Source organism: Centropristis striata, chromosome 2, assembly GCF_030273125.1.
Source record: "Centropristis striata isolate RG_2023a ecotype Rhode Island chromosome 2, C.striata_1.0, whole genome shotgun sequence".
Taxonomy (NCBI): domain Eukaryota; kingdom Metazoa; phylum Chordata; class Actinopteri; order Perciformes; family Serranidae; genus Centropristis; species Centropristis striata.
In genome coordinates, this window is record NC_081518.1 from 10,773,156 (window position 1) to 10,800,832 (window position 27,677).

Genomic DNA, 27,677 nt, shown 5'->3' on the forward strand with positions numbered 1-27,677 from the left:
TAAATTAGCAATTTAATTAGTTAATTAACAAACTCTGCATCACACATATAGTTTCTTGGTTATCATATAAACCTCATTTATATTGGCTATAAATGAATTAATCTGGTATTAATGCTGCATTTAACAGGATTTCTGAAAAACCTTTAGCCAAAGAATCAAATGAGAAATTTAATATCTCACCCTGGGACCCAGGCTCAGTAAGTACTGAAAGAGGCCACCAGAGACCTGTGACTCAGTTTTGGTCGTATCCAAACCAAGAGATGAAGTAGCAGAACTAAGTGCAGATTCTTCTCAATTTAATGAGCTATTTAATAGCAATTTGAAGTGTTTATTTGAGAAATTGATTTGTACAAATGATAGTAAGAAAATATTATAGCTTAATAATAATAATAATAATAATAATAATAATAATAATAATAATAATAATAATAATGATAACTTAATTATATTCTAAAAAGCATTGTATGGACTAATAAACAAAGTCATTCTTTTTAGTGGTTTTAACTTGCAAAAACTATAAATCTCAGTCTTTAAATGTCAAATTTGTATGAAGATTAGATTTTTTTCCATCATACTCTCTCAAAGAGATGTCAGTGAACACAGACTGTTGTTGTTGCTGTTTCTTCCCATTTTTTTAAAGAAAGGGCAATCTGGACAATAACTGTGCCCTTTGGGTGCTGGGATGGCTTTGGCAGTTTGAGCCACTGGACCCAAAAATGTCTGTGTGGCGTCCTTTTAGAGTTATTGGCCAAAGTCTCTGTGATCCAATGTAGAGGCAAAATCAATCAGAGGTCACAACCATCTTTGCTTTGCAGCTGTTTATTCACATCAGCACATCCACAAACAAACACACACACACACACACACACACACACACACACATTGTTGTGCTTGTATATCTTTACATAACCATTTATTACCAACACAATACTTGCATAAGCTCATACTGTACACCTCCACTTGCTCTGTTGTTCACATAAATCTGCACACAAACTCCAACACACATAGTTGTCAGAATTTTTTTTTCCATAAGATGCATATTTCCAATGATAAATATTTACATCCAGTACTTCCTGTCTCTCATGCTCACTCTGCCTCTCACACATTTAGTTTTTTCCTTTCTCCCATATTTAAAAACAATAAATATTTGCACTCACTAACATGCTAATCAAAGCACTGTTATTCCATTACTATGGTAATGACTCCTTATATTTACCTCAATGTTGATTTACTAAAGCTAAAGGTAATGGTATTTGCCATCACACTGATTTATTTAAAGCAAGGTTTGTGGACTTATTGAGCGTTTTTAGGGTTTTTTTCTCATGTTGTCCTCTCTCTTCCCTCTCTCTGTCCCTGATAGAATACATACTATTTGTACTTGAAATATTTAATATTAAAAAAGGATGTTATAATACTGTTTGCCGAACACCAGCTTTTTTTCATTTTGACTAAATCAGAAGCTCCATGTTTAATTGTTGAGTCTATTGTATAATTAGGATTCAAGCAACTGTGTTTTGCCTATTCTTTGGCTGACACCTGACAACTGACGTCAAAGACAGATAGGAATAAATTTTATTCTAACATCTCAAACCCGATCACTCAGCTTCTAGAAGAAACTGGCATTTGACAAAAATTAAAAGGACCATATAAAATGCACATTTGTATACATAATGCAGTTTCTTACTTATTAGTAATATTATTATTGTTTTATTTAAAAAAAAAAAGAATAAACACTGATTTATGTGATGAAAGCACTCCAAATAATTATCAAACACAATTGCAACTATTTAGTTATTAACTGGTCAAGTTCAATGTATCTTCAGCTACCCTGCTACCTATAATAAATAAAAGAATAATTTTGTCAGTCTGATGACAGTAAATCCAGTCAGTACTCACTGCTTGATGGACAGTAATGTGTCAATTTACTAAACATTACATGTTTGTGTTTGCTTCTTTGTCTGCATCTTCTGATAATATTGCTGTGTTTGTGTGCATCTGCCTAAATCTCTTTTAACTACGGTTGGGCGTTAATTCAGTCGGATTATTTATCATCTGAACCAAATCTTACAGTGAGATACCGTGATACACAATAATTATCTGAACTGATAATATCAAGCACTCTGGTTTTTGGATATGATGACATATTATAAATGCTTTAAGTTGTGTGATCCTTTCACATAGGAGCAAAGCTGGAGCGAACTATAGAGGCGCTGTTTTGCTAACATCAGATAACGCGTTTCATCATGGTATATATCAAAATGGAGATATCAAATTACCTATATTAAAAGATTGTGGTCATATGTACGTATATATTTGTACATATCTCTATTTACTAAAGACTTGTTGCATCTGTAGTTTATATTGTTGTTAAATCTTTTTTTTCTTGACAGACTTGCTTATTTTTATTTCTATTTCTTATTAAGCAGCACTTGTAACAAAAGCAGTTTCCCCCCCGGGGATCAATAAAGTACTTTTGATGCTGATTCTGATATCGCCCAACCCTATTTTTAACCAACAGTAAGTTGATATTTCTGTCCTTCCAGCCACTACAGCAACAACGTGCAATGACCCAGGCATCCCTGTAAATGGTTCTCGGTATGGGGACAGTAAGGAGCCCGGTGACAGCATGACGTTCCAGTGTGATCCAGGCTACCAGCTACAGGGCCTGGACACCATCACATGTGTACGGATGGATAACAGATTCTACTGGCAACCTGACCCTCCCACATGTGTCGGTAGGTGTACTTACTGTGTTGGACGGCAGAACTGAAATTAAATTAAATAAAAATTAAATTTGATGCTGCGGTCAGATGTTAACGACTTGGAGACTTCAATGTCATACTGCACACTAAAAAATGAGCACCAAAAATGAACTACATATTAAGATCTTTAGATTCTGTCAATCAGATGCTCTAATGAATTGAACAGTGGAAGACTGAGCACAAAGTCTCAGGAGGTGGAATGATCCAGAGTTTTATTTTAAAGCCAGTCAGTGTGTTATGAAGAGTAGATCAGCACGCCGCAGTTAGGAGAAGCAGACAGGAGAAGTACCAACAAAGAAGCTAAGCTAAGTAATGCTGAGGATGGTTCTTTGTAAGCATATTATCTCACTGTCTCTATCTTTTTTGTCCATTCTAATTCTCAAACATTTGGTGGCCAAAGAGTAACTTTTCGTGGCATGGGTCATCAGGCCACGGTTAATGTCAAACACTGACCTCATACAGCTTCACTCCAATAAATCAGAACTATCCCTTTAAGTCTGAAGTGCAGAAAGTCAACAGAAAAAACGAGACATTTCAAGTCCCTGAGGTTCCCCTGTGTCGTTCTGCCACATCTGACATACTTCTCTGGAGGCGCATCAACTGAAGCCTGCTGGTGAGATGATCTCTAATCCCAAATGATGCTGCTGCTGGAGCATCAGATGGTTTTCCTGACTGGAGGCGTACTCTTTAAGATCAAGGGGAAGTTGAACAGGTGCTGAAGAAACTGTGGTTGGGATAAGCATTGAGTATTGTTGCTGAGGACTGTATGAAAATTCAACACGGATATCTCAAATCACCCAAACTCAGATCTGTACACAGGAGAGGAAGGGCGGGGGAAAAAAGTGAGGTCAGATTTGTGGCATAGAATGACGCAGGCAGCTGTAATGCGGTTCCTTTTTGAAAACTGCTGAAAAGCAAGAGCTTGTTTGCTCTTTTTCCCTATTATCACCACCATCAGGCCCACCTGCTGCTTATAGCCCAGTGAGCTTCCACATCCCACTCCACACCTCATTCACACAGTTTTGCTGCAGTTTGTTTTTCACTCTCCCACTTTTAGGTGTGCTCTCCTTCTTTTATTTTCCTCCTCAGCTCCTTCTGACACACTTGACTCGCTCACCAAAAGAAGGAGCCGACTTCTAGCCTTGAATGATGTCTTTTTTCAGAAAATGCAGGAATAGAGTCAGTGTAAAAAAAGAAAAGAAAGATAAAATCTGTAATGCAGCAAGAACCACTCAGTGTCATCACTGTACAACCAACAAATCCTGGTATGTAACGGCAAAACAAGGATATATCACATCCCAGACTTTATCAGATCATACATTCTAACTGGTAGTAGGCTACTGCTGAATAACATACCTTTACTTTTACCTAATTAACTGCTGCATCCAGTTCAATTTTGTCTTGCACGTTGAGTAAGACGGAGTACCTGCACATGAATGAAAATAATCACCAGGGATTACCATGAAGGTCCTGGGCTGCTGGATTTTCAATTATGCAGACACCAGGATGAGGTATGACATCAGACCCAGCTGAAGGTGGGATTATAAACAATGTGAGCAACGTGGGGAAGAGTCCTGCAGCAAGTACATAGCCCTCAGCTTGCAACAAGGCTCTACAGATATTTGCCTTGCTGTTAGATACCACAGCCTCCCTTTATGTTGCTTTCTTCTCTTTATCAGCCAGCACTATTGGGAAGTCCTCCAGCATGGTCACAGAGACTAGTAATTTGCCTTGTAACCATGCCTGTGAAACACATTATGCTTTGTTCCTGATATTGCCTCTGACTCTTTGCCAGTGACCTCACGTTTTGCACGATTGTAGATAAAAATGTAGGGCTTACATCGTCTCAGTTTTCTTGTAGCTTAGCCTGCATGCACTTCCTATTCCTGCACTTTTCACTAAAGGATGGTGAATCCCTGGGTGCCAAAGCTCCTAAGATTAAACTCACATTATACACTACAGTCAAGTGTGTAAGAGTGTGTCTGTCTGTGAGTGATTTGCAACTGTTAATGCCTTTGTTTACCTCTATTTCACTGTTGATAATCTGTTCACACCCACCTGCCACCCCCAAGACACCTCTCCATGTTTCAGATTCTTCCTTCACATCACCAAATTGCTGCTTGAATGCGTCTATCTGTCTCTCTTGCCAATATCTCTTTCCTGCTTTCTGGCTTGTTGTGGGATAACAGGACCGCTAGGGGTGATTCTCTTCACTAACTACCCCCAGCCTCACACTCTGTCTAAATCTCACAGTCTCTCTCTGTCTCTATTTTGCTCTTTCACCCTCTCCAACTACCTGTGGAGGTAATATCAGCGGCCCACCAGGGTAATTCTGTATCTCCTAAACAACCCCTGCCCTACTTCACATCACTGCCTAACTCTCTTTCTCTCGGCCTACCTGTGGGGGTTATACAAGTGGTCATTCAGGGGTGATTCTCTTTCCAAATTACACCAAGCCCAATGCTGTGTAATCATCTTTCTATGTCTCTCTGTCCCTCTTTCTGTCTCTCTCTCTCTCTCTCTCTCTCTCTCTCTCTCTCTCTCTCTCTCTCTCTCTCTCTCTCTGTTTGTCCATTTCCAGCGACATGTGGCGGTAACGTCAGCGGCCCTTCAGGAGTGATTCTGTCTCCTAACTACCCCCAGCCTTACCCCCCGGGGAAAGAGTGTGATTGGAGAGTCAGAGTCAACCCAGACTTTGTCATTGCTCTCATCTTCAAGAGGTAAGCCGCCTAAATTTAAAACAAGGCTCTGTATCTATGTGTACACAACCACTATATACTATGTATCATTCTCATATGTATCCTCAAGCTCTGAATCAGGAGTGGAGCTTATCTGTGCTTGTAGAAACACAGCTGCCTCACAGCTGGTATTTCTGACATTTTGATTCGATGGATTTAAGATTTTTTTTTCATCACCTGAAAATGGTCCAAATAAGACTGCACATTTTTTTCAGCAATGATTTCATAGGTTTGAGTTTCCTCTGGGAATTCAGACTTTTCTTTTTTCTAAAAGGCTCTGCATGTTATTTTGGTGGAGGGCTTAACTGAAACATGAAGGCAACAATAAGAAGTTTCGGAACATAAATCAAAATAAAGTGGCAGCTTTATGGCAATAATGTTAATAAAACATTTATTCTCAAGATAGAAAACATAATATTCCATCATGTGACCAGAATAAAAGTAGGGCACTTATTAGAAACAATAACTATCATGTCTGGGTTTGAAATATTCTAATTGAAGACGTTAAGTTACTGATGCATTGTGTCAGTTTATGGTGCAGTAAATACAGTCTGATCACTATTTACATTTTTGTTGTCAGAACAAATAACATTGCACTGCAACAAGGAATATAAAAGGGCAAACACAAGGTGTGTTTTACCTCAATTTTAATGCAATGTTGCTCCAGCAAAGAAATCAGGGCAGAGCAAGGGTCTCACTGATGATATTAATTTTTAATTAGTTTATCCAAATACCTGAGAAAACATAAAAAAAATTACAAACTTAAGGATTTAGGGGATGGACAGAGCCCCCAAAGAATTTTCTTAAACATGTTTTTCTTCTGGCCTAAATTTAAAAATGTATCACCCTCCGTGGACTTTGTGTTATGAGTTGAGTTTATTTCTTAAGAGTAGATTTTTCATGACTCACTGTGGCCCACACAGAGTAAAAAAAGGGTCTGTGCTGTATAGTTAGGGATCAGGCCCAGTTTAGTCTGATGTTAATTAACACACAGTAAAGGATCATTAAAGTAACTAATTAACCCATTTGGGTCAAGGAAACCTCATCAGTCTAAAAAAAAAAAACTACAGTAAAATCTACTTCCAACATAGCTAAAGAAGCTTAATGGTTAGTTTGTACTGAGATATTATATTTAAATGCTTCAGTAAATTGAAATCAGATATGTTTTGTCAGGGTCTTTAAATGAATGAATATTTAAATCTGTTTTTGTTGTCATTTGGTAATCAGTGTGAAAGTATCTGCCATTTCCTGTGCACCTCTGAAGACATAAAGTAACTTAATTTGTTCAGGAATAATAGCAAATACACTGTTCTTGATTTTGAACAGTGTAATTCATGTGTAAATGAAAGGGATTTCTGACCATTTCCTTGTTTTGTTTTTCATTAATAGGGCAGTGTTTATTTACACTTCAAGTCCTGATTGTGCCTCAGTGGTGAATATTTTACAAGTCAGAGTGGTTAGGGGCTTATGACTAAGGCAAAAGTGAAGATTGGAGTTTCACATGTAGCAAAGCAGATAAAAGCAAAGCGGACTTTCTCCAGATTGCCAAAGGAGAAAAAATGACCCAATTTTGTCTTCATGTTTTTCAGCTGGAGAGATAATTCCCTTCTGTTGTAACAGTGAGACAGTTTTTATTTTGTTTTTAATTAAGTTGTATTGATATTGGTTGTGTTTTGAATGCTGTTTGCCTTTTCTTTTACATATTTACCTATTTTAAACGTAGTTATTGGATTTTTTAAACACAGCTGGAATAGAATCCTATTGACCCGATTACTAATGGCTCAGTCTTTTGATCAGTCTTTGAATCAAATCAGATCAAATCATATAATGGTCATTTGGGCGTCCAGTCCATCTGACCTACAATTTATTGTAGAGCCAAAAGGTTTCAGCCCGAAAAGTTATTTTTTTAATAATACTTTTCTTAAAATAATAATAATAACCCAAAATTATATTGTATTATATAAATATAATTTCTACTGACTACTTACAGTCAGTGGGAAAAACATTTGATCCTCATAAAGAAAATACGTACTGTTTTGTGCCACGTATACAATACAATACCATACAATACAATTATAGATGTATAATTCATTACTAAACAAACTAAAATATAATTTCTCAACTTTGTATGATTGCTGTTAATTTGCTTAATCTTAAAGTGGATATATTCTTCTGATTTTCAGGTTCCTACTTGCATTTTGGATTCCTGCTATAAATATTTATATTGTTTAATGTTCAAAAACATATTCTGAATATGCTCGCCCTGTGTCTAAAACGTGCCTGTCTCTTTAAGCCCCTACTCCCAGTGCTTTGATTGGCTTGTGGTAATTATTTGGTGAACATTTGCAAAGACAGTTCTCAAGCCATGGGAGGAGATACTCAGATGGGAGGGAGGTATATTCGAATGAGCCAGCATGTGACACAGAAAGGAGAAATGTGGGTTGTCTTATTTTTCCAGTTTGTCAGATGGTAGGCACTTCAGATACCCAAATGTGTACAAGCACTGAAAAAATTACTTTTCCCTAAATATAGCACATCTGACTCTAACAGGCCCTTGTTTTACTCTACATTGGTCATAAGAGGTAGTGATGTTGTCCTATTTGTGTTGTGAGATCTTCATGTTCTTTTTATGACATTTAATAGCTTTAGCATTCAGACCCAGAACATATCACTAATGCAAAAGGTATTAGCACGGATCATATTAATGCTTTGTCAGTGCAAAAAGGGCTTATGTGCAGTTAAGCCCATTCTGCACCACATAGAAACACAGGGCTTAAACTTGAGCATTCTTCACACTTTAACTTTGTTCATGATTACATAAGGTTTTTGAAGTTTGACGAGTCTGTTCCAATGATAAATATTGTTGCCAGCCAAATATCAACTACACATTCATGTTGGTCTTTTTGTGTCTTGAAATAAAGGGAAAAGTTTGAAAAAGTAAGGGACATATCGCAGAATAATCCTAACCACATATACAGAGTGTATATATATATATATATATATATATATATATATATATATATATATATTTATATATATATTGTAAAGATGTTGCTCTTAGCAGATCTGTGTATTACTACATCTTAGTGTTTCTGGCATGAATGCACATCCTTCCCTACATGATGTTGATAGAACACAAGCTGCATCCAATACAGGGAATTGCATCTAAATGTTGCTCCACAGCACCCCTGGTGTTCAAAAACTCCACAGGGTACCTTTGTACTAGTTATAAATCATGCTGCACTTCAGCATACACTATACATGCTCTTTCTCTCTTCTCTGCCTTTGCTCTGACACACTAACACATAAATACGCACGCACACGCACGCACACACACACACACACACACACACTATGAGGGGTATTTTATGCCAGCGAACTATACTAAAACGCGTGTACAGCGCCTATGTGATGACATCAAACCTGTAACGTGCGCGTGTAAATTCCATTCGCTTTCAATGGACGAGCTGGACGTAGGCGTCGCGCAAACGATGCACGCGCATTGTTACGCATACGCCTACATGACGGCTGCGTGGCGGGTGAACTACGCCTCAAATACGTGACATGAAGACCCGCGTGACTGTCAAGTACAATTCTACATGAGTGTACAGGCACACGCTGTGTAGTGTTTGTGGAAATGTACACATGTAGACTAAAATAGCCCCTTTTGGTGATACATGGATTGCTTTAATTGTGAAGCGAAGTGGCTGTTAAACTCAAAATTTGTCATCATAAAGTAAATAATTATTTGTACATTGAGACGAACGTGCGCACAGGCGTCCGCTACGTTCGCACGTGGTATGACACTTTTCACCCGTCACCCCTTTATTATCTGGTGTACTCACAATACGTCAGTCTTTATGCAGGCACAGGCGACGCATTTAAGGCGTTTTATTGTAGTGTGCTGTCATAAAATACCCCTCATACACACACACACACACACACACACACACAGACAGCCTTTCACTTCCAGTCAAATGCTGACCATGATAGTTTAACCAGACAGGTGGGAGATATACTTTACACAGACATGATACTATAGAGATAGGTCTATATATTTATGTGTGTGTGCGTGTGTGTGTGTGTGTGTGTGTGTGTGCGCATGCGTGCGTGCGTGTGTGTGTGTTTCGGGGGTGGGTGGTTGTCTGTGTGGCAGGTAAGAGAAAGGGCTAACACAGTCACTGTTAGAGCAAACACTGAGACTTTGTTTGAGTGTGTGTTCTTATACCTTAACTCTCATGAGGATCAGATGTCTTGACGTGTGTATAGACAGATGAGGAGAAACTGTCAAAGTGAAAACTAGCAAAACTTTTACAAAGAAACATGAATTAGAAGCTACTGTGGGTTAAGGCTGCAGGTTAGAAAATGAAGCGCACATATTTGTGTACTGTTTACACACAAACAAATGCACGCAAATACTGAGGATATAAATCAAAATAGATTTTGATATGCCCTTTCCAGATGAGACAACAGAATGAATAAGTTAACATTCAGATGACGCAGCATGACTGCTTTTGCAGCTGCACCCACATTTTGAATGTGTTTTTGACTATATATTGCTGTCTCAAATTCAATAGGAGAACAACAACAAACCTTTAATGTTTGCATTTTAAGGCAGTAAACTCACCAAGAAAACATGTCAAAATGAAAGCAAGATTAGCAGATGATTAGAGGAGAGATAACACAAACTAATTGGCAGTCATTTTGAATTTCACACACATCACTGGATTAATTGTTTGGAGAATGTCAACAAAACACAAACAAACTAAACACTCAATCTTATTAGATTCTTAAACCCAAGTTCTTCTGTTTTGGTTTATTTTTCAACCCCAGCTTCAACATGGAACCAAGTTACGACTTCCTTCACATCTACGAGGGAGAAGACTCTAATGGGCCGTTACTAGCAAGTCTCCAAGGCAACCAGGCCCCAGAGCGAATAGAGAGCAGCGGTAACAGCCTCTTCCTGGCATTCAGATCCGACGCTTCACTGGGCATGTCTGGGTTCGCCATCGAATATAGAGGTAATTTAACCCCAACCTTCGGCTTTATATACTGTCCTTGTACATAATCCTGCAAGATGACATTTAAACTGCTGACATTCAACTCAGATAATGTCTTAAAACAGTCTAATCTGTAGACTATTGATTAGTTGTGGTTGTACAAATACAGCAAGTAGTCATGCTACTGGTAGCAGTAGTAGTAAAAACAGGTGTGGTAATAAAAGTACTGCGAGTAGTACAGTAAACGCAGTGTTACTAATATAATTAGTGGAAGTATACAGGAGCAGCAGTAGGATAGCTACATTAGTGAAAGCAGTAACAAAGTATTTGTATTGTTAAATTTATGTGCTGACATTTTTTGGAAAAGTAGCAGCAATAGTATTCAATCGCAATCTTCAATCTTGCACTGCTCTGTGTGCCTAATTGAGTTCAAAGCTATAAAAATAAACCAGTAACTCGCCAATAACTGTGATTATTTATGATAAATTGGTGGGAAAATGAATGTTGTATTACCTATGTGCTTTTAATATTATGTGGGCCACTTTACTAAAGCTTTTGTGCATGTTTTTAGGTGCAGATGGGACATTCTGTGTCCCAAACACATGTTCTGTATTTATCAAACAGGCATATCTGGCTGGAGTCAGTTTGCTTGTCATTTTAGTGAGTGTCTGCAATAAAAATATTCAATTAGGCTCTGCTCAAACACAAAGGCAAAGTACACTACACGTTAAAAGATTTTTAGAAGTACATTCGATTTAAAATATTTAAGCAGTGCAAAAAATAAAGTAAATAACCTTAAGGAAAAGTAATAGCAACAGAAGTTTTAAGACCTGATTTAAAAGAACATGAGTTTGGGCAGATTTCAGTTGTTCTGGAAGTTTATTCCAGATCTGTGGTGCATAAAAACTGAAAGCTACTTCTGCATGTTTGGCTGTGTTTTTTTTTTTTTTTTTTTACTTATCCATCAATGAACTGTAAAATACCACAGGCTGCAGCTGAACTTTAATTTTAAGGCCATTTTGTTAAATGTTAATACATTTAAGTGAGTGCATTTATCCTGTCATATATCCCACTATATCTATGAGCTCTCCTTCACTTGCATTGATGGCTTCAGGGGCAGACTGCGTAATGAGTAACTCAGTCATTGAATACACACAGTTTGCAGCCACAAAGTCAATGAACATTGTAGTGCACATTTCCACAACACCATTTATTTGTTAATCTGGCCCTGTATTTGATAAATACCCAGAACTGTAAACTAAAATAAAATCCAGTCATTGTCACTATGTTTATGAAGTATAATGATTAAAATGTCGATACAGGAGTGTTGTGCAGACTGGATAATATTTTAAGCAGCCTACTCTATTAATTTCACCCTTGCTGTACATCAGAAGTGTTCTTCAGTTGAAAGGGCATGCTGTTCCATGTCAACCCGAGTTGTTTACTTTCACAGATTGTGAATCACCCTGGTTTTACAGATGTTGCTTGACTGGGCGTGATTCAACAGCTATAGTCAATGTGGAGCTGAAGATTAGTGGTTTGACTGACTATAGAGACTAGATCTGCTTTGTCAAGTTTTATAAAGTATTTTTGCTCTTGTTTCTCTCACTCCATTTATCTCTAATTAAAAAAAGATTATCTCCTTCTCTGTTGTCTGTCTCCTCACGCTACCTCACACCTCTGTACTTTTGTCATTAATTCACTACCTTTCATCTGCCATCTCTCTAATTAAAATACAACCTTAATCATCTCCCTGTTTCACTTCCATCTTGCCCTCCACCTCCCTCTCCCTCTCTCACCCTCTCTGTCTCTCTGTCTGTCTGTCGGTTTCCCTCTGTCAAACCTAATATCTCATTCTTATTGGCCGATCACAGTAAGGCAAACAAGCTGGTCCAGCACCAAGTTATAAAGCACTAAGACCGTTTTGAGCTTTTTTATCTTTATGATTACCCTTATTTGTTTCTACCTCTCTCATAGTAGGGGTGGCAGATATTATTCAATAGAGGACATTCAGTACAAGCTACATCAGGGGTCAACAAGTCGCAGCCTGACAAAATCTGGCCCACAGTCACCACAAACAGTTTTGACTCAGAATGAAATTGTAAATGTCCTTTATTGGTCTGTATTAATGATTTAGACAGTATTATATATATATATATTTTTTTTTAGAAATGTTCAGCTATAACTATTAGTTCTTACTATTTATTTAGATTGCAATGAAAAGTATATGAATTTGCCATTAATACCAACAAGTGGAGAGAAAATCCTTACAGTTCCATTTCCTGCACCACATGTGGCGTCTGTGCCTGGTGCTGATATGAGATCTTATGAACTTATGAGATTAATACAAAATGAAAAATAAAAACATTTATAGTTTTGTAATATTCCAAATTATCTTTGTCCAGTACATAGACTGTATATACTGTCCAGATGGAAGGCATGGCATGCATTTTAGATCATCCTTATTGATGATTTTATGTCTAAGTGTTCATTTTTCTGATAGGTTTGATTTTAGTCGGTTATTTGATGCTATATAAGGGCAACATCGTGATTGACAGCTGTGGTTGACTCCCCGATCACCACTGTGCAGAGTCTGATCAAAATGACGTCAATTGTCCAAGATGACAGCATCTGTATCCAGGATTTTTTGGTTTCACTTTATACATTTGAAGGGATTGGAGACACTTTGTCCGTTCTTTGTATAGTCTGTGATCAGGTAACCCACTCTCTCTCCACTCTCCACTCTCCACAGAAAAACCAAGAGAGGCCTGTTTTGACCCTGGTAACATTATGAACGCCAGTCGGACAGGATATGACTATAAACTGGGATCTCAGGTCTCCTACAACTGTCACCATGGCTACACAACAGTTGGCGGGGATACGATCACCTGTGTGATGGGGAACGATGGGAAGCCAGTGTGGGACCGGGCTCTACCATCATGTAAAGGTAAGCGACACATCTAATACACATCCTTACAAACTCCATGATGATGGAAAGCTTGTGTGGAACAAAGCCTGCTGATATTGATTTTCTAAACAACCTGCTTGTACATACACACAGTGGCCAGTTTATTGTGTACATCTGTACAATCTAATGCAAGCTTATACAAACTGCCATAAAGATACTTTTATGAGGTCTAGAATGTTCCGTGATGATGTGAGACTTTCTGGTCAATATTTTGTGGCTGTGTGTGTGTGTGTGTGTGTGTGTGTGTGTGTGTGTGTGTGCGTGCGTGCGTGCATGGGTATGTGTGTGTGTGTGTGTGTGTGTGTGTGTGTGTGTGTGTGTGTGTGTGTGTGTGTGTGGTGTGTGTGTTTGTGTGTGTGGGGGAACTAGCATTGGAGACAGAGAGGCTGTCAGGGATTGGAAGGCTGAACTGTCTAAGTGACTGACAGCTCAGAGGGAAAAGGAAGTGACACCTGCCAAACTGCCATTCAGAGTGTGTGTGTGTGTGTGTGTGTGTGTGTGTGTGTGTGTTTGTGTGTGTGATCTCTAAAGTGACAGAGACCTGGCCTGGTGACATATGGGTAAAAATTTAAAATAAGCCACAGAGCAAGGTGGCACGACAAGGAAGGAATTTTAAAATGAGCACAAAAGACACGCAGACAGACAATACACACTTACTTATACCTCTTAACACTTTGAAAAAGACTCCTGTGAAAGCTTGGTTTAATAATGTCTGAGAGACATTGAAGAGGGGGGTTGGGGTTGTGGAAGAGAATAAAGATGAGATAATTGCACTCAGAGTAGCTATTTGAGAACAGCAACGAATAACAAACAGCAAGAAAAAAAAGCTCATCAAGTCATTTTATGTCATGTTCACATTCATCTAATTTATTTCAAGGTAATAATGCCACTTATCAACTTTAAATGTGTTACATACTTAACCAACTTTAAACTGGAAAATTCTCTGTAGCACTTCTGCTGTGGATTTGAAGATGAAGATGAGACCATCTGTTTACTTTATGTCCTGAATGTATTGACACAGGTCTGGTGGTGGACAGTGGTGTAGATGTTAGCACTCTTGCCTCACAGAAAGAGGTTTGCCGGTTCAACTATTCTGTGTTGAGTTTGCATGTTCTTCCTGTGTCAGCTTGGATTCGCTCCGGGTCCTCTGGCTTCCTCCCACAGTCCATAAACATGCATGTTAGGTTTGATTGGTGACTCTAAATTGCCCATAGGAGTGAATGAGAGTGCGAATGGTGGTCCGTCTCTATGTGTCAGCCCTGCAATATTTCATTCTTCTATCGTCTGATACAATACTTTCACCTCAATAGCGCACATTAAATACACCACTCGGCTTCTGCGTCAAACTGCACCCCCCTGACAAGCATCTGTCAAGTTATGAATGAGTACTTACACTGGATTTCTGTGAAAACCTCACAATTGCATTTTTTTCTGTGCGTCTCTCAATCATGCAACCCACCTAAATTGGCACTCTTTCTTCAGAGCTTTGAACCCCCACAGCTTTAACCATTATTATTTTATTATTATTATTACCATTATATTTGGTTAGACCAACAAACAGCCAGTTACTCGATCAGTGAATAAGTTATCTGCTACATTTCTTAGAACGGCTAAATGAAGCTATTTCAGTGTTGGGAAACAATAACAACCTTCTTTGTGGCAACATAAGAATAAACTTGTGTTCATTAGCAAATAGGGGTGTCTGAAATTGATTCAGTGTAATATTTAGATGCTATCTCCCACAATAATGCATTTATGAACAGAAGCCAAGTATTGATATTTTAGTCACATCTGAAGGCTATTAATGGAAGACCACATAATGGTCTTCCATCAAATAAAAAATGATCTGGAACGCCTCGAACTTCATCCCGCAATTGATTCATGTCTTTTAACTGTAATTGATTTTGACATAATTTTCATATAATGTGTGTTTCTTTCAGCTTGTTACTGTTGTTAAAATATGAATGCATTGCAGTTTTTAAGCTCTGATACAGATTATCATTACACATTAAGAATGTCTGTATCACACTGTCATTCTGGGTCTATCACAGTGCAGAGACAGAACATCATTTTGGCTACCAAGCCAACACATGGCGAAAAAAATATATGATTTCCCTAATCATTCACAATTGTTTTTAGAGACTGCTTTTATGCATGGTGTTTAAATGTGTCCGTTATTAACCCAGATTTTAGCATTATTAGCCCCGCTCTTCATTGGAGTTGTTTCCTTGCAGTGAGACGGACCTGCATTTGGTTCCAGGCCCTTTCTGTGTCCCAGATCTGTGGATTGATCTGCTGAGATTGCTGTCACCTACACTATAGGACAGTCCACATAATCAAAGCAGAACAATTTAACTAAATCCAGTCGTACCCAGTAATCTTGATCTTTTCCTCCCTCGGCTCGTATTGCACATTGAATTTTCTCACCACATAGTTAGGGAAATTTCTCTATCCGTCCGTCTGTCTGTCTGTCTGTCTGTCTGTCTGTCCCTCTGTCTCTCTGTCTCTCCCTCTCTATCTTTGGGCAGCTCCTGGGGCTTTTAGACCAAACTCATTAGACAGGGTGAGACCTCTTTAAATAATACATCTCCACTTACACTCCCTCTGTCTCTTCTCTTCTTCCCTTTCAAATCCCCTCACACATTTTCCTCTTTCCCTTCCTTCTCTTTCTTTTTCTCTGTAACTACTTCTCACTCTGCTCTCTCTTCCTGTTTTTTCATCCTCTCTCTCTTATTCTACCTTCCTCCCACATCCTCTGTCTGTGTCTGATTTACTCTATATTTTTCTCTCACCATTTCTCCCTGTCTCTCCCTCCCATTCTAGCTCTCTCTCTCTCTCTCTCTCTCTCTCTCTGTCACACACACACACACTCACACACACACACACACACACACACACACGCACGCACACACACACACACATACACACACACTCACACACCTCCCATCTTAAACCGCTCTTTTATTGGTTTCCATGGTAACTAAGAGCTGGTGCGAGAAAGAAGGAATTCTCCGTGACTGTTGATAGGGTTGTGTGTGTGTGTGTGTGTGTGTGTGTGTGTGTGTGTGTGTGTGTGTGTGTGTGTGTGTGTGTGTGTGTAAGAGAGGGAGAGAGACACAGAGAGGTAAAGTAGGAGAGAGAGACGTAGCTATTACAGAGTGCCGCCTAGAGGCAGCATTCACATACACAAACACACTAACATACATATAGAAGAAACATAATATTTTTGTTTCAGTTAAAGAGGAACCCCACACAAAATTATTTTCATCTGCGCTGTACAATACACATCATCATTCACATTTGCGTTGGCATGTGTTGTTAAAACTGGTGAAGTTTCCAACAAAAAGCATACTGTTCGTGTAACGTCTGCGATTTCTCCTCGAAATTAGCTTGAATGTGTCTGCTTCATCCATTTATCTCAGTTGCAATATATTGCCCCTCCCTTACCGTGATGTAATAGGCAAGACTCTGACATTTATAATGTATATCAGCTGTCTTGCCGAGTATAAATAGCAGCTCATTGTAGCCGTTTCACTTACTGTAGCTGCTGGTTGCGTGAGCGTTAGCAAGCCCAATCAGCGCCAGCAGAAAAAAAAAGTGTGCTATATTAAGTTTAACGAGATAATTAGGACTAATGGATAAAAAGTGTTAATTACAAAATGACAGTCATGGGGATCCACTTTTTTGTCAAATGTGTAAAGAGATCCCAGTAGAGCTTCAGTGACCTGAAGTCTTAAGATCCTTACAGTATCTTGCTTGTTTAGCTTAATATCTTGCAGTCTGCAGATATCAATTTCACCAGCCTTTTGTACAGCTGATATATAATAAACTAGTTAATAGAAAGCTCTTTTTATTAACCGATAGCACCTCCATTTCCATTGGCTTGCATGACTTACCAGAGCATAGACTCCAGAATCAGAAGAATCAAAATCAAAATAGTTTTATTAGTACAGTGAAATTTAAAAAAGAGCAGCTCTCGTTTTAGTGCAAACAGATAACAATAATTAAAACATAATAAAAAATATATAAACCCTATAAAAAAGCATAAGAAGAAGAAAAAAAGGGAGGGAGGGCAGAATGGGAGATATTTCACATAAATAAATATATAAATGTAGTGCACAGTTGTTCCACAGTATTGAAATGTTTATTGTTTTCTCCATCGATTGGAGTGAGGCCGAGGCAGGTGAGATGTTGAACCTACATCATGGTATATGTACTTTAGGGGTGCCTGACTGTTCCAGGCATGAATATGAAATGAACAGCAGTTCTTTGTATGTGTGTGTGTCTGTGATATATGTGTGTGTGTGTGTGTGTGTCTGTGATCTTGTACTTACAGGACAATGTCGTTGTTCTAATCATAAAGCGCTACATTAAGTTTTTTTGCTGCTGAGATCATATTATTGATTGACTGGACTGGACTGGAATAGTTTTCTGTTGACCCCAGAGCAAATAGCTACGCAGAATGCTTGTGTGTGTTTTGAGGATTCTTATTGTTTGCGATGTGAGCCACAGCAGCTCGGAAAGATTTAAAATGCTCTCTCTCTCTGTCTTCTAGTCCAGTCAGTTCCAGTATGATGTTATAGTCACATCATACTCAGCACTATGCTGATATTAGAGCATCAACATCAACTTGGTTTTTGTGCATATGCATACAATTCACAAATGCTCTTTTCTAAAGTAACGTCTCCAACTCTTTAACTGTATCTTATTTTTCCTCCAAAAAGTTTTACAGTGGTTTTGCCGTTCCACACGTCTGAGCACACATCGACCTTTTGACTGGCCTCTTCTGTCAAGCTTTGATGCTCACTGGAAATGGTGTTCATTAAATGCTGCTAAAAAAACTGAATAAATAGCAATATTAGATTATTTTCTTTTGTTAATAAATGAATGTCCATATGAAATAAGCCACAACACAAAGTTTTGGGAGGCTCTGTTCAAGTTAGAATTTGCATTAGTACAAATGTCAATCTGATTTTTAACTATATTTTTCTAGAAGTAAGTAAGAAAAGAAAAATGCTTAAAAAAGGTTTCACTTCAGTTGTCTGTACATATAACACTTACCGACCACTTTTTTATGTATGTGTTTACTGCTCGTTAACACAAATATTTAATCAGCCAGTCACATGGCAGCAACTCAATGCATTCAGGCATGTAGACATGGTGAAGATGACCTGCTGAAGTTCAAACCGAGCATCAGAATGGAGAAGAAAGGTGATTTAGTGTAATAATTAATTAATTAAATAATTAACAATATTTTTGTTATGTTAGAATATTACTAAATATGTGGGTTGTTTCTCTGGTACTGTTTTAATGTTAATGTGTTGGTAATATATAATGCTTCTTCAAGTACGCATGAGGTTTGGGAGGTCCTCTGCTGTCACACACACACAGACACACACACACATTGTATGTTCAGAACTGATAGAAATTATTTCTTCTTTACTAGTTATGAAAAACAGTTGTTACATCTTAAATTGTAAAATGTTTTATTGTTTCTGCAAAATGAATAGCACATTAATTGGTTTCACTATTTTTTAAGATCAGTTTGATGATAAGATACCGGAGATCTTGTTTTAAAAACAACAACATATACAGTGCTGTATATGCCACATACCCTCTTTGTTGCATATAACAACACTGAGGTTGAAAACCATTTTATTCTCTTTTTTCATTATGAAAGTAAATGGACTGTATTGTGTATACGTAGCATTTGCCCAAAAGTTTGTGAATATTTACATTGTTGTGATGAATCTACTCTCTGAAAAGTTCCTATAACTGTTCTGTTTATTGTTTTGAAAAAGCTCCTGGAAGAACTCGGAAGTCAACTTTAAAAGTTTAGGACATTTTCAAAATCTTTTCCTATACTCTCACTACCACCCCCAAAGCATTGCAATGCGTGCCTGTGTGTGTGCATATTTGTGAGAGAGGAAAAAGAAAAAAAGACGCAGACAGTGAGAGGTAGGACTACAAAAGTGTTGTGTACGTGTGTGTTCTTGTGTATGTGTGTGGATGATCAAAGAGCACGGATATATGAGAGAAAGAGAGTGACTTGCATGGCTTTTTTGCTTTTTTTTCATTCATTTGTGTGTGTGTGTGTGTGTGTGTGTCAGAGGGTGTGAGTGATCAAAGCACATGTGTGTGAAGGCTTTTGATAAGGCTGACACCTGAGCCTAGAGCAGCACCACTGGGGGATTGTGGGTAGATCAAGACAAGACCTCTAGACCTGAGGGTTCGAATGCAGCAGCACAACAAGAATCAATGCAAAAAATATATCAATCGATATCAGTGCGCGGGATCAGGAGGAGTGGAAAGAAAGAGGGTGATTACTCTGATGCTTTAGGAAACAAGAAGAAAGTATGAAAGGATAGGAGTGGGGAGGAGGATGAGTGGGTGGGAGTACAACTGTCAAGCAAAGGAGTAGAAACTAAAACAAGTTTTGCTGTATTTTTCATTCTAGGCATGTAAATCGGTTTTACTAAGCAAGCCTTAGCCAAGAATACAGGCCCAGTCTTAATGTCCAAACTCACGGTCTCATAGGCTTTGACATGTGTTCCTGATAAGTCCGCAAGAGCTCAGGGCTGTCCTACTGTGAAATCGGAAAGTGCCGGAGGGCTCTCCGGTGGACTTTTGAGCCCTTTATGCACAGTTTCCACTGAAATGCTGAAGACTTGGCTTGAGGGAATTACCCTCAAGGGGATGTCCGAAATCATCCAAAAAAAAAAAAAAACCAAAGGAGCTGTTCATAGTACCAGTGGCTGTTTCTAGTTGCCATGATATTGACAATGTTTTGATCATTTTTTATACAAAAAATGGCTAGTAAAATTTCAGCTATTATTACAATTTGAAAAATGAGCAACAAGGCTGTTTTATTAACACTGTAACTGAGTCAAATTCACCTGCAGCTGTTTTGGAATTGAACGTAACTTTTTTTCCCCAATAAAATATTAAAGTCCCCCAGTTCTTGACTCTTCCTAAAACTGTGTTATGTAGTCCTCCCTTATTGTTAAAAATAATGGCTGTTTAATGGCCCTTTATATATAACCGTAAAACTGTAGAAAATGCTGTCATTTTCCCGCTATAATTTCACACTTTTAGATAAACATTCTATGTTGCTACAAGTCATAAGTTAACCTTTACTAGGGACAAGAGGATGATATGTATGTACATCTGGCAATAGTCTTCCTCAATTCTCTGAGTGAAGAAGATACTGATTAATGGGAGGTTTCAAGACTGAAAAATCATAAAATTAACAACTTTTAAATTTATTTTATTCCTCGAAATTTTATAATCCGTGGGTTGTTTTTATTTGGTCGTTCTTTATCTGCTGTACTTGTGTTGTTAATCTGTAGTGTGTTAACTGCTATTCAACTCAAAACCTTGTAAAACCTTGTAAAACCTTGTAAGAAAAGTTCGATATAAATAATATACAGTATATATATATATATATATATATATATATATATATACATATTATAATTATTATTTTTGCTTTTTATATATATATATATTATTTTATTGTAATTTTGGGAGTAGCATAAAGGGACTACAACTAAAGCATTTCATTATACAACCCTGCGCTGTAGAATGAGGATTAATTTACCTTGTACCTTGAAAATCAATGTGTTCTAGCGGGTAATTTTTAACTGTTGGGGGTTTTCAGTGTAATGACTCCCAAAAGTTCTCGTGGTAAACTACATGTAAAATCACACCCTGGCATTTAAGTGGCCGCAGACAGGCTTATATGACCCAGGCAGGATATCAATTCACAAAGTGCTGTCTCGTTTCTCATACAGCATTTTTCACCTCTGCACCCTCATGCTCTCACATTTTCACGGAGCACAGAGGTGATGATAATTAAAGTGTGTTCGGGATCACAGCCGATACCGTGGGTGGACATTGGGTCTGGGCCTCAGAGGTAGCAGTAACAGTATCAACCTAGACAAGAGAAGAAGCCAGAAGAGGTGAGAAAAAAAGCGATAAGGATGCAGCATAAGTGTGTGTGTGTGTGTGTGTGTGTGTGTGTGTGTGTGTGTGTGTGTGTGTGTGTGTGTGTGTGTGTGCATGCGTGTGTGCGTGTGTGCGTGTGTGTGTGTGTATATTGGGGTGGGATGACATTGACAGATGTGCTTGTTGCTCCTGTTTTCTACATATACACCACACACACAGGCATGGACATGAACACTAATTTCATCGACCCTGCCGGCCTAACCTGCAGTGTAAATGTGCACACGCCTACATGCTGTTCACACACAAGGTTTGTAAGTCTCTTGGGGGTGCTGAAGATGAATCAAGTTCCTGTTAGGTCTGCTTCTTGTGGGTCATGCAGTGGTTGTAGGGATTAATAGGCTTTTTGAAATTGCAGTATGCTGATACGGGGATCCCACACTGTGAACTGGCTCAGCACTACATAAATTCATTCACTAAAGTTTTTGTCCTGCTCGGTTTTTGTTAAGAGGAAAGTAATCTGAAGAGGGTGCAGCAGAGTTGCCATCTCAGTTCTAAGAAACACGGTTTTACATTATAGCACCTTTCTGGATCCTTTTTCAGGTTTTTAATTTAGTTTAATGTCACCAAATCCTGCTGTTGCATATTAGCTACTGTTTCATAATGAACACATTTACATGTCCCTCACAGTTAATTTAGAATCAGAATGATCTTTAATTTTATTATATTCAGGTATAATGACATTGTGTATTACTTTATTCAATGTATTTGAAAAATCTAACAAATACATAAATAAAGGAAGTAAAACGGCAATAATTATTAACTAGACTGTAGACCAATAAAAGGAAATAAAATATAATGGCAGTAAATAAACGCCTGTGTTTTCTAAACCATCCTCTATCAGTCAATAAAAAAGCATCACTACTCAGTGATGCCTTTTTAAAGTGTATTTTCTATTGATTTCACATAATAAATTATAAGGTTACAACTGGAGTCTATTTATATATACAGCTAGATATTTGGTTGCACATTATCTGCACGCACAAATACACATGCACACACATACAGAAACAGATCAAAAGCACTATATCTTGACATTATATAACAAAGCCTTGGAGCCACAAGGGTCCAAGTGATATTTGGGGACAACATGAATTTTCTGCTAAACTAAACAACTTTTGAGCCAAATGCAGCCAGTTGGATTTTTTTTTTTCAAAAATACATAAGAATAACAGATTAGAGTAGTGATACGCTTGCCAGCTTTGAGTGCAATGGGCAATGCTCTCAGCAGCAGGGGGATAAAAATAAGAAGAGGCACATGATTAAAATGTGAATGCTTCATTTCAACATAATGTCTCTAAATGATTGAAGCAACAAAGGGGATGAACTGTTGGGCTGCCAGAAATGTTGCTTGCTACTGTATATAGTTAACTTTGCTCTACATTAGCCACAGTGTAGTACATCAGTATCAGCAAATTAACATGTTTGTGCTGTTTGGGCTTTTTATTCTGCAAGATGGATTAAAGTACACCAATGGCATCGGTGGCAAAGAGCTGACCTTCAGTTTTGAGGGTGTAAGTGGCAGCCTCTGGGCCTGAGAAGTGAAGTGTCTTAAACCTGCACTCTTTCTACTGGCCACCAGGGGGAGACTCTATCTTTATTACCTGAGTAAAACTTCTCATAATGGTTTTATTCTTATCTTGGTCTCTAGTTGCAAGTCTTCTTCAATAACGCAGTTAACTATATTCATTTTGTCCATTCTAGAGTAAAAAAGACAATAAACCAGGGCATTCTTTAGGGTGGGGCTACCCTATGATTGACAGATCACTAGTATGTTGTTGAATTTTGATCCTTTCCCAGTGTGTTTTCAGTTCATCAAAGTTGATTGTAACATTTTGGTTGCCTAAAAATGTCTTCTTCAGTGTACAGGTGGACTAAAAGACATTTTAAGGAGTCGGCAGTTAATTTTGAATAACAATAGTACCTTGCTAATCAAGCTAGATCGCTAGCACAAGTGCTAGCTCAGTGGTTCCCAGGGCTCCTCTTTGTAAATAGGGTGGCCACCCAACAACACGCTGAGGTCTCTCTTTAATGAAGCCAATGTGCAAATTTTGTGTAGATTCATCATCTGCTTCAGTTTATCTTGCAGGCATTTCACAAACTTGTCCACATTTTGCTAGTAGGACAGAACTGTGTATTATTTATATTTAGCCCATTTTATAACTCTGTGCCTGTACCCCAGTTTGGGAACCACTGTATTAGCTGAGGATGTAGCTTCAATCTGGCCCCCGATCCCTTCTGCACATGTACTGGTTGCAAAAATACCCCAATATGCCGATGGCAATGAATCAAAATAGTGATGTCTCAATGCTCCAAAATCTGCGAACCAATGTGACGTCACAGCGACTACGTCCATTATTTTTATACAGTCAGTTGACATCCATACTGAGAAAACAGTATTGCCTTTTTATGAAGTCCTCCAATTTCTGCAGCACCCTCTCTTGCCAGTTCCGTCATCTGACCTCAGTCCAACTGATCATACTTTTCAGGAAACAAACAGTGAATGAAGCTGGCTGCTGTACAGGCCTGGCAGAGCACCACTAACGAAGACACCAAGTGTATGTTTATGTCTGCAGGCTTTAGACTTCAGTCACTCACCTATTTATTTACTTTAAACTTAATTTATTCAGGCGAGTTTTACTGAGAGACAAGCTCTCTTTTTAAGGAAGGCAGTGATCACACTTTCACGGTTGCAAACATTCTCACCTGGAAGCTGCCCAGCACTGTTGGCCACTGACCAGCTCTACTGGAGCAGCCGAGGGTTCAGGGCTTTATGCAGTGATACTTACCATATTTTGCTCCAGGGATCAATAAAGTATTTCTGATTATGATTATGAGGGAAGGGGATGTGTCTCTCTTTCACGTTGTCCTCCCATATTTATCCTACAGGTCAGCAGATTGAACAAAAAAGACATGTTCAATACATTTTGTTTTTCAAAGCTTGGGGAATCCCGATAAATAATGTATATATGAGCTGAATATCAGCACTTAAAATTCATAGTCATTGTTTTATTTCAGATCCGATATGCTGTAAAGTACAAAAATGTGTCACTTTTCAAACTGACTGCAAATATCAATTAGTTATATTTGCTATTGCTATGATATTTAGTTATCAATTATCTGATACTTACTATTGACTTGTTATTTTCTCTAAACATCAATAAAATACTGCTCTAAGACAGACTTTGAAAAGTTACTGTTATGTGTCTAAAGTTCTTACCTTCATCACAAAAGTTTGAGACGGGATTTCAAAACCAAGTGAAGTTGCTTATTATTAAGAATATTGTAGATATTATGAGGAAATAAATGAGTATATTATTTGTTTCAGCATGTATCCCATTTTGTCTCTTCATTGTTGAACCACTGCTGCCAGGTCACTGCAACCACATGCACATTTGTATTTGTCAAGAGGAATGCATTAATAACTCAATGAGCATCAGTTTGAGTCTGAAATTGGAAGATCACTGGGCCATAAGTCAGAGTGCCCTCTTTGTGTGGTGTTATTGCATTTTCAGATATTGTGTCCATATCTGCTTTCTCTTTATTTATCAAAAGCTGATTTTTATTGTGGAATGAATTCAGTGATGCTCCCATGTACATCTTTGTGTTTTGTGTTTACACTTTGTCTGCTTAGATTTCTATTAAATATATTGTAGGTTAATTTAATTCTCCCTCTTGCCATTGCAACCGTCTTTTAATGCATCTGCACAAAGTTGCAGCGACTATTTAAAGGTGAATAACTTCCTACACATGGCCCTTTGCAAATTCTGTGAACACTATTAAGTGCAGGGGATCCGCACTTATATCATCCTGCCATTTACACAGTCCTTCCCTTAATGCAAATGCATAAAGAAGAGGCGGATGGTTTCACAGGAGATAAGTCCTTATTAAACGGGTCAATGAGTGCATCTCAAGACTGGTCAGACTTTTAATGAATAACATGCATGTCTTTAAGCAAAGAATTTGTCTGAAGTTGCAAAAAGCTTTGCCCTCTCCCTTATGAAAATATGCACATTCCAAAACAACTAAACAGTACCTAAAATGCCCATTTTTTTCTGTTCAAACGCAACGTATTAGTTTTTTCTGGCAGTGAGAGTCATTACAAAAGCACTGCCAACGTGCTTTTGTTTTCTGACAGGCTGTTGTATATTTACAAAAACAAAAGTTGATCAGTTAGAACATGAAATAAACTGTCTTTCTCCAGTTTTTAATTTAATATATATGTCACAAATGATAAGCAAATTATCGAGTTTTGTTTACATATAAGATAACATTCTAACTTTTTCGGAATCAGGCTTGTATAAAAAAAATGTATATATATTAAAATTCTGTTTTTCTGTCTTTCTATAGCTCCATGCGGAGGACAGTATGGTGGTTCTGAAGGAGTTGTTTTGTCTCCAAACTATCCTCTCAACTACACGACAAAACAGACATGTTCCTACTACATCACTGTGTCCTCACAGTTTGGTAAGTACATAAATGATCACACCGAATCGTTCTTAGAGTGGATTTGTAATTGAAACATCAACACAGAAGCTAATTTATGACTTTCTTTTTGTTGTCTTCCTGCCTTTTCATCTTCTTCAGTGGTGTTCGGTCAGTTTGCTGTTTTCCAAACAGCGATGAATGATTCAGTGGAGCTGTTTGATGGAGCCAATGAGAATGCACGATTGCTCAGCTCCCTGGCGGGGTCACATTCAGGTGAGTCTCCTATTGGCTGATGTTTCCGTCAAACATAGCTGAAGGAAAGTTATTGGGTCACGCTGCCATAAATGAAACGGCTATCTGATTGTTTTTTCACTTGTTGTGAGTTAACACAACATTATATTTTTATGAAAAGCTAGCATTCAGTTGTAATGTTTTAACATTTTTTTCCATGTTTTGCTTTTTTTCTGCTCCTGAGCACATCTTTGAGAGAGAAAAAATAATGAAATCGTCTGTAAGAAAGCAGCTCTTGGGGGCTGTAGAACACAGCACCAGTGGTCGTTATCACAATTTATTTGACAGTGATGTATTTGGTGAAAATCCATTATGGGTTATCTTTACAAGAAGAAATCAGCAGTGGAAAGCGCCTCACTGGGGCCATACAATATAGAGTAGCGTTGATACTCCTGAACACAATCCTCCCTGGGTTTCCTTATCCTCCAAGTTTGAGTCATTCCAGCTTGGCAACATTTAAAGTCACTACACAGTAAAACACTCAGTGTGGATCGAGATTCACAGATGAGGCAAAATCTATAAAGATGACACAGTATCAAGAATAGACTATGAAGAAATATTGATAACATAGTTGTTGGCAAAATGTGCTCTCATTGCCTCAGAGTTACGTGTTCTTCTGTTGTGTGTCATGGCCAGAGGGCACGCTGCAGGGGATTGACATTTAGCTTCTTTATGTAGAATTCATGGCTTTTAAAATATTTTCTTTTTAATATTTATTAATTTGTGTGCTTGTATACTATATGAGGACCATAAACATTGTTTAATGAAGGACTGTATCTGCCAATCAAGTACTTTTTCCACTACTAGAGTTTGATAAAAACATCAATCAAAACAAGAAAAAACAAACATATCTAAATATACGTGATAGTTCCCGAGAACAGCGTTTCTTTCTGTTTTTATTCTAGGGTATAAGGCTTTTTCATGTTTCTTTTCCTTCATTGAGTGGATGGGTGAGCTTATTTCAACATGATATTAACTGCATAGGAGAATGTGACAGTTTCTGTTTGGCTAAATGCAGCTGCACATTATGTTCTTCCCAACTACTATCCATCTGCGTTAGTTCAAAGAAAAGAGGCCAGTTTATGTAATGTAGAATGGGTGGCTTATTCCTTAAAGTTAATTTGAGTTTGGAAATTCCCCTTTTGGCTAAAACTGGCAGCAAAGAATGAAACACACCAGGCTTTACAAAATAATGTTAGCCGCATCATTACCCTATCATACACGCACGCATACACGCGCACACACACACAGACACACAGCTTTGTAGCACATTGTTCCAGCTAACTGACTGATTATCCTGACACACAAACATATTAACACACATACACGCATACCAAACTTACACATACACACACATCGCCAATGCAGCTAATGATGGTTCTAAATGTCAGCCACACCAGACCATGTTTTTCTCATTTATCACTGTTACTTCTTTGCTTGTGTATGTGTGTGCATATAAATCTCTGTGTGTATGAGCCTGCGAGTT

General features: G+C 38.0%; 1 protein-coding gene across 1 annotated transcript in view; it reads left to right on the top strand.

Annotated features, from left to right (window-relative positions):
• Positions 1-27,677, top strand: part of LOC131992507 (CUB and sushi domain-containing protein 1-like) — a 442,029-nt gene that overhangs the window by 325,839 nt on the left and 88,513 nt on the right. The window contains exons 29-34 of the mRNA XM_059358115.1: positions 2,544-2,735; positions 5,344-5,482; positions 10,334-10,521; positions 13,253-13,447; positions 25,823-25,939; positions 26,060-26,173. Coding sequence (XP_059214098.1) covers positions 2,544-2,735; positions 5,344-5,482; positions 10,334-10,521; positions 13,253-13,447; positions 25,823-25,939; positions 26,060-26,173 — 945 coding nt within the window. The remainder of the gene's footprint in view (positions 1-2,543; positions 2,736-5,343; positions 5,483-10,333; positions 10,522-13,252; positions 13,448-25,822; positions 25,940-26,059; positions 26,174-27,677) is intronic.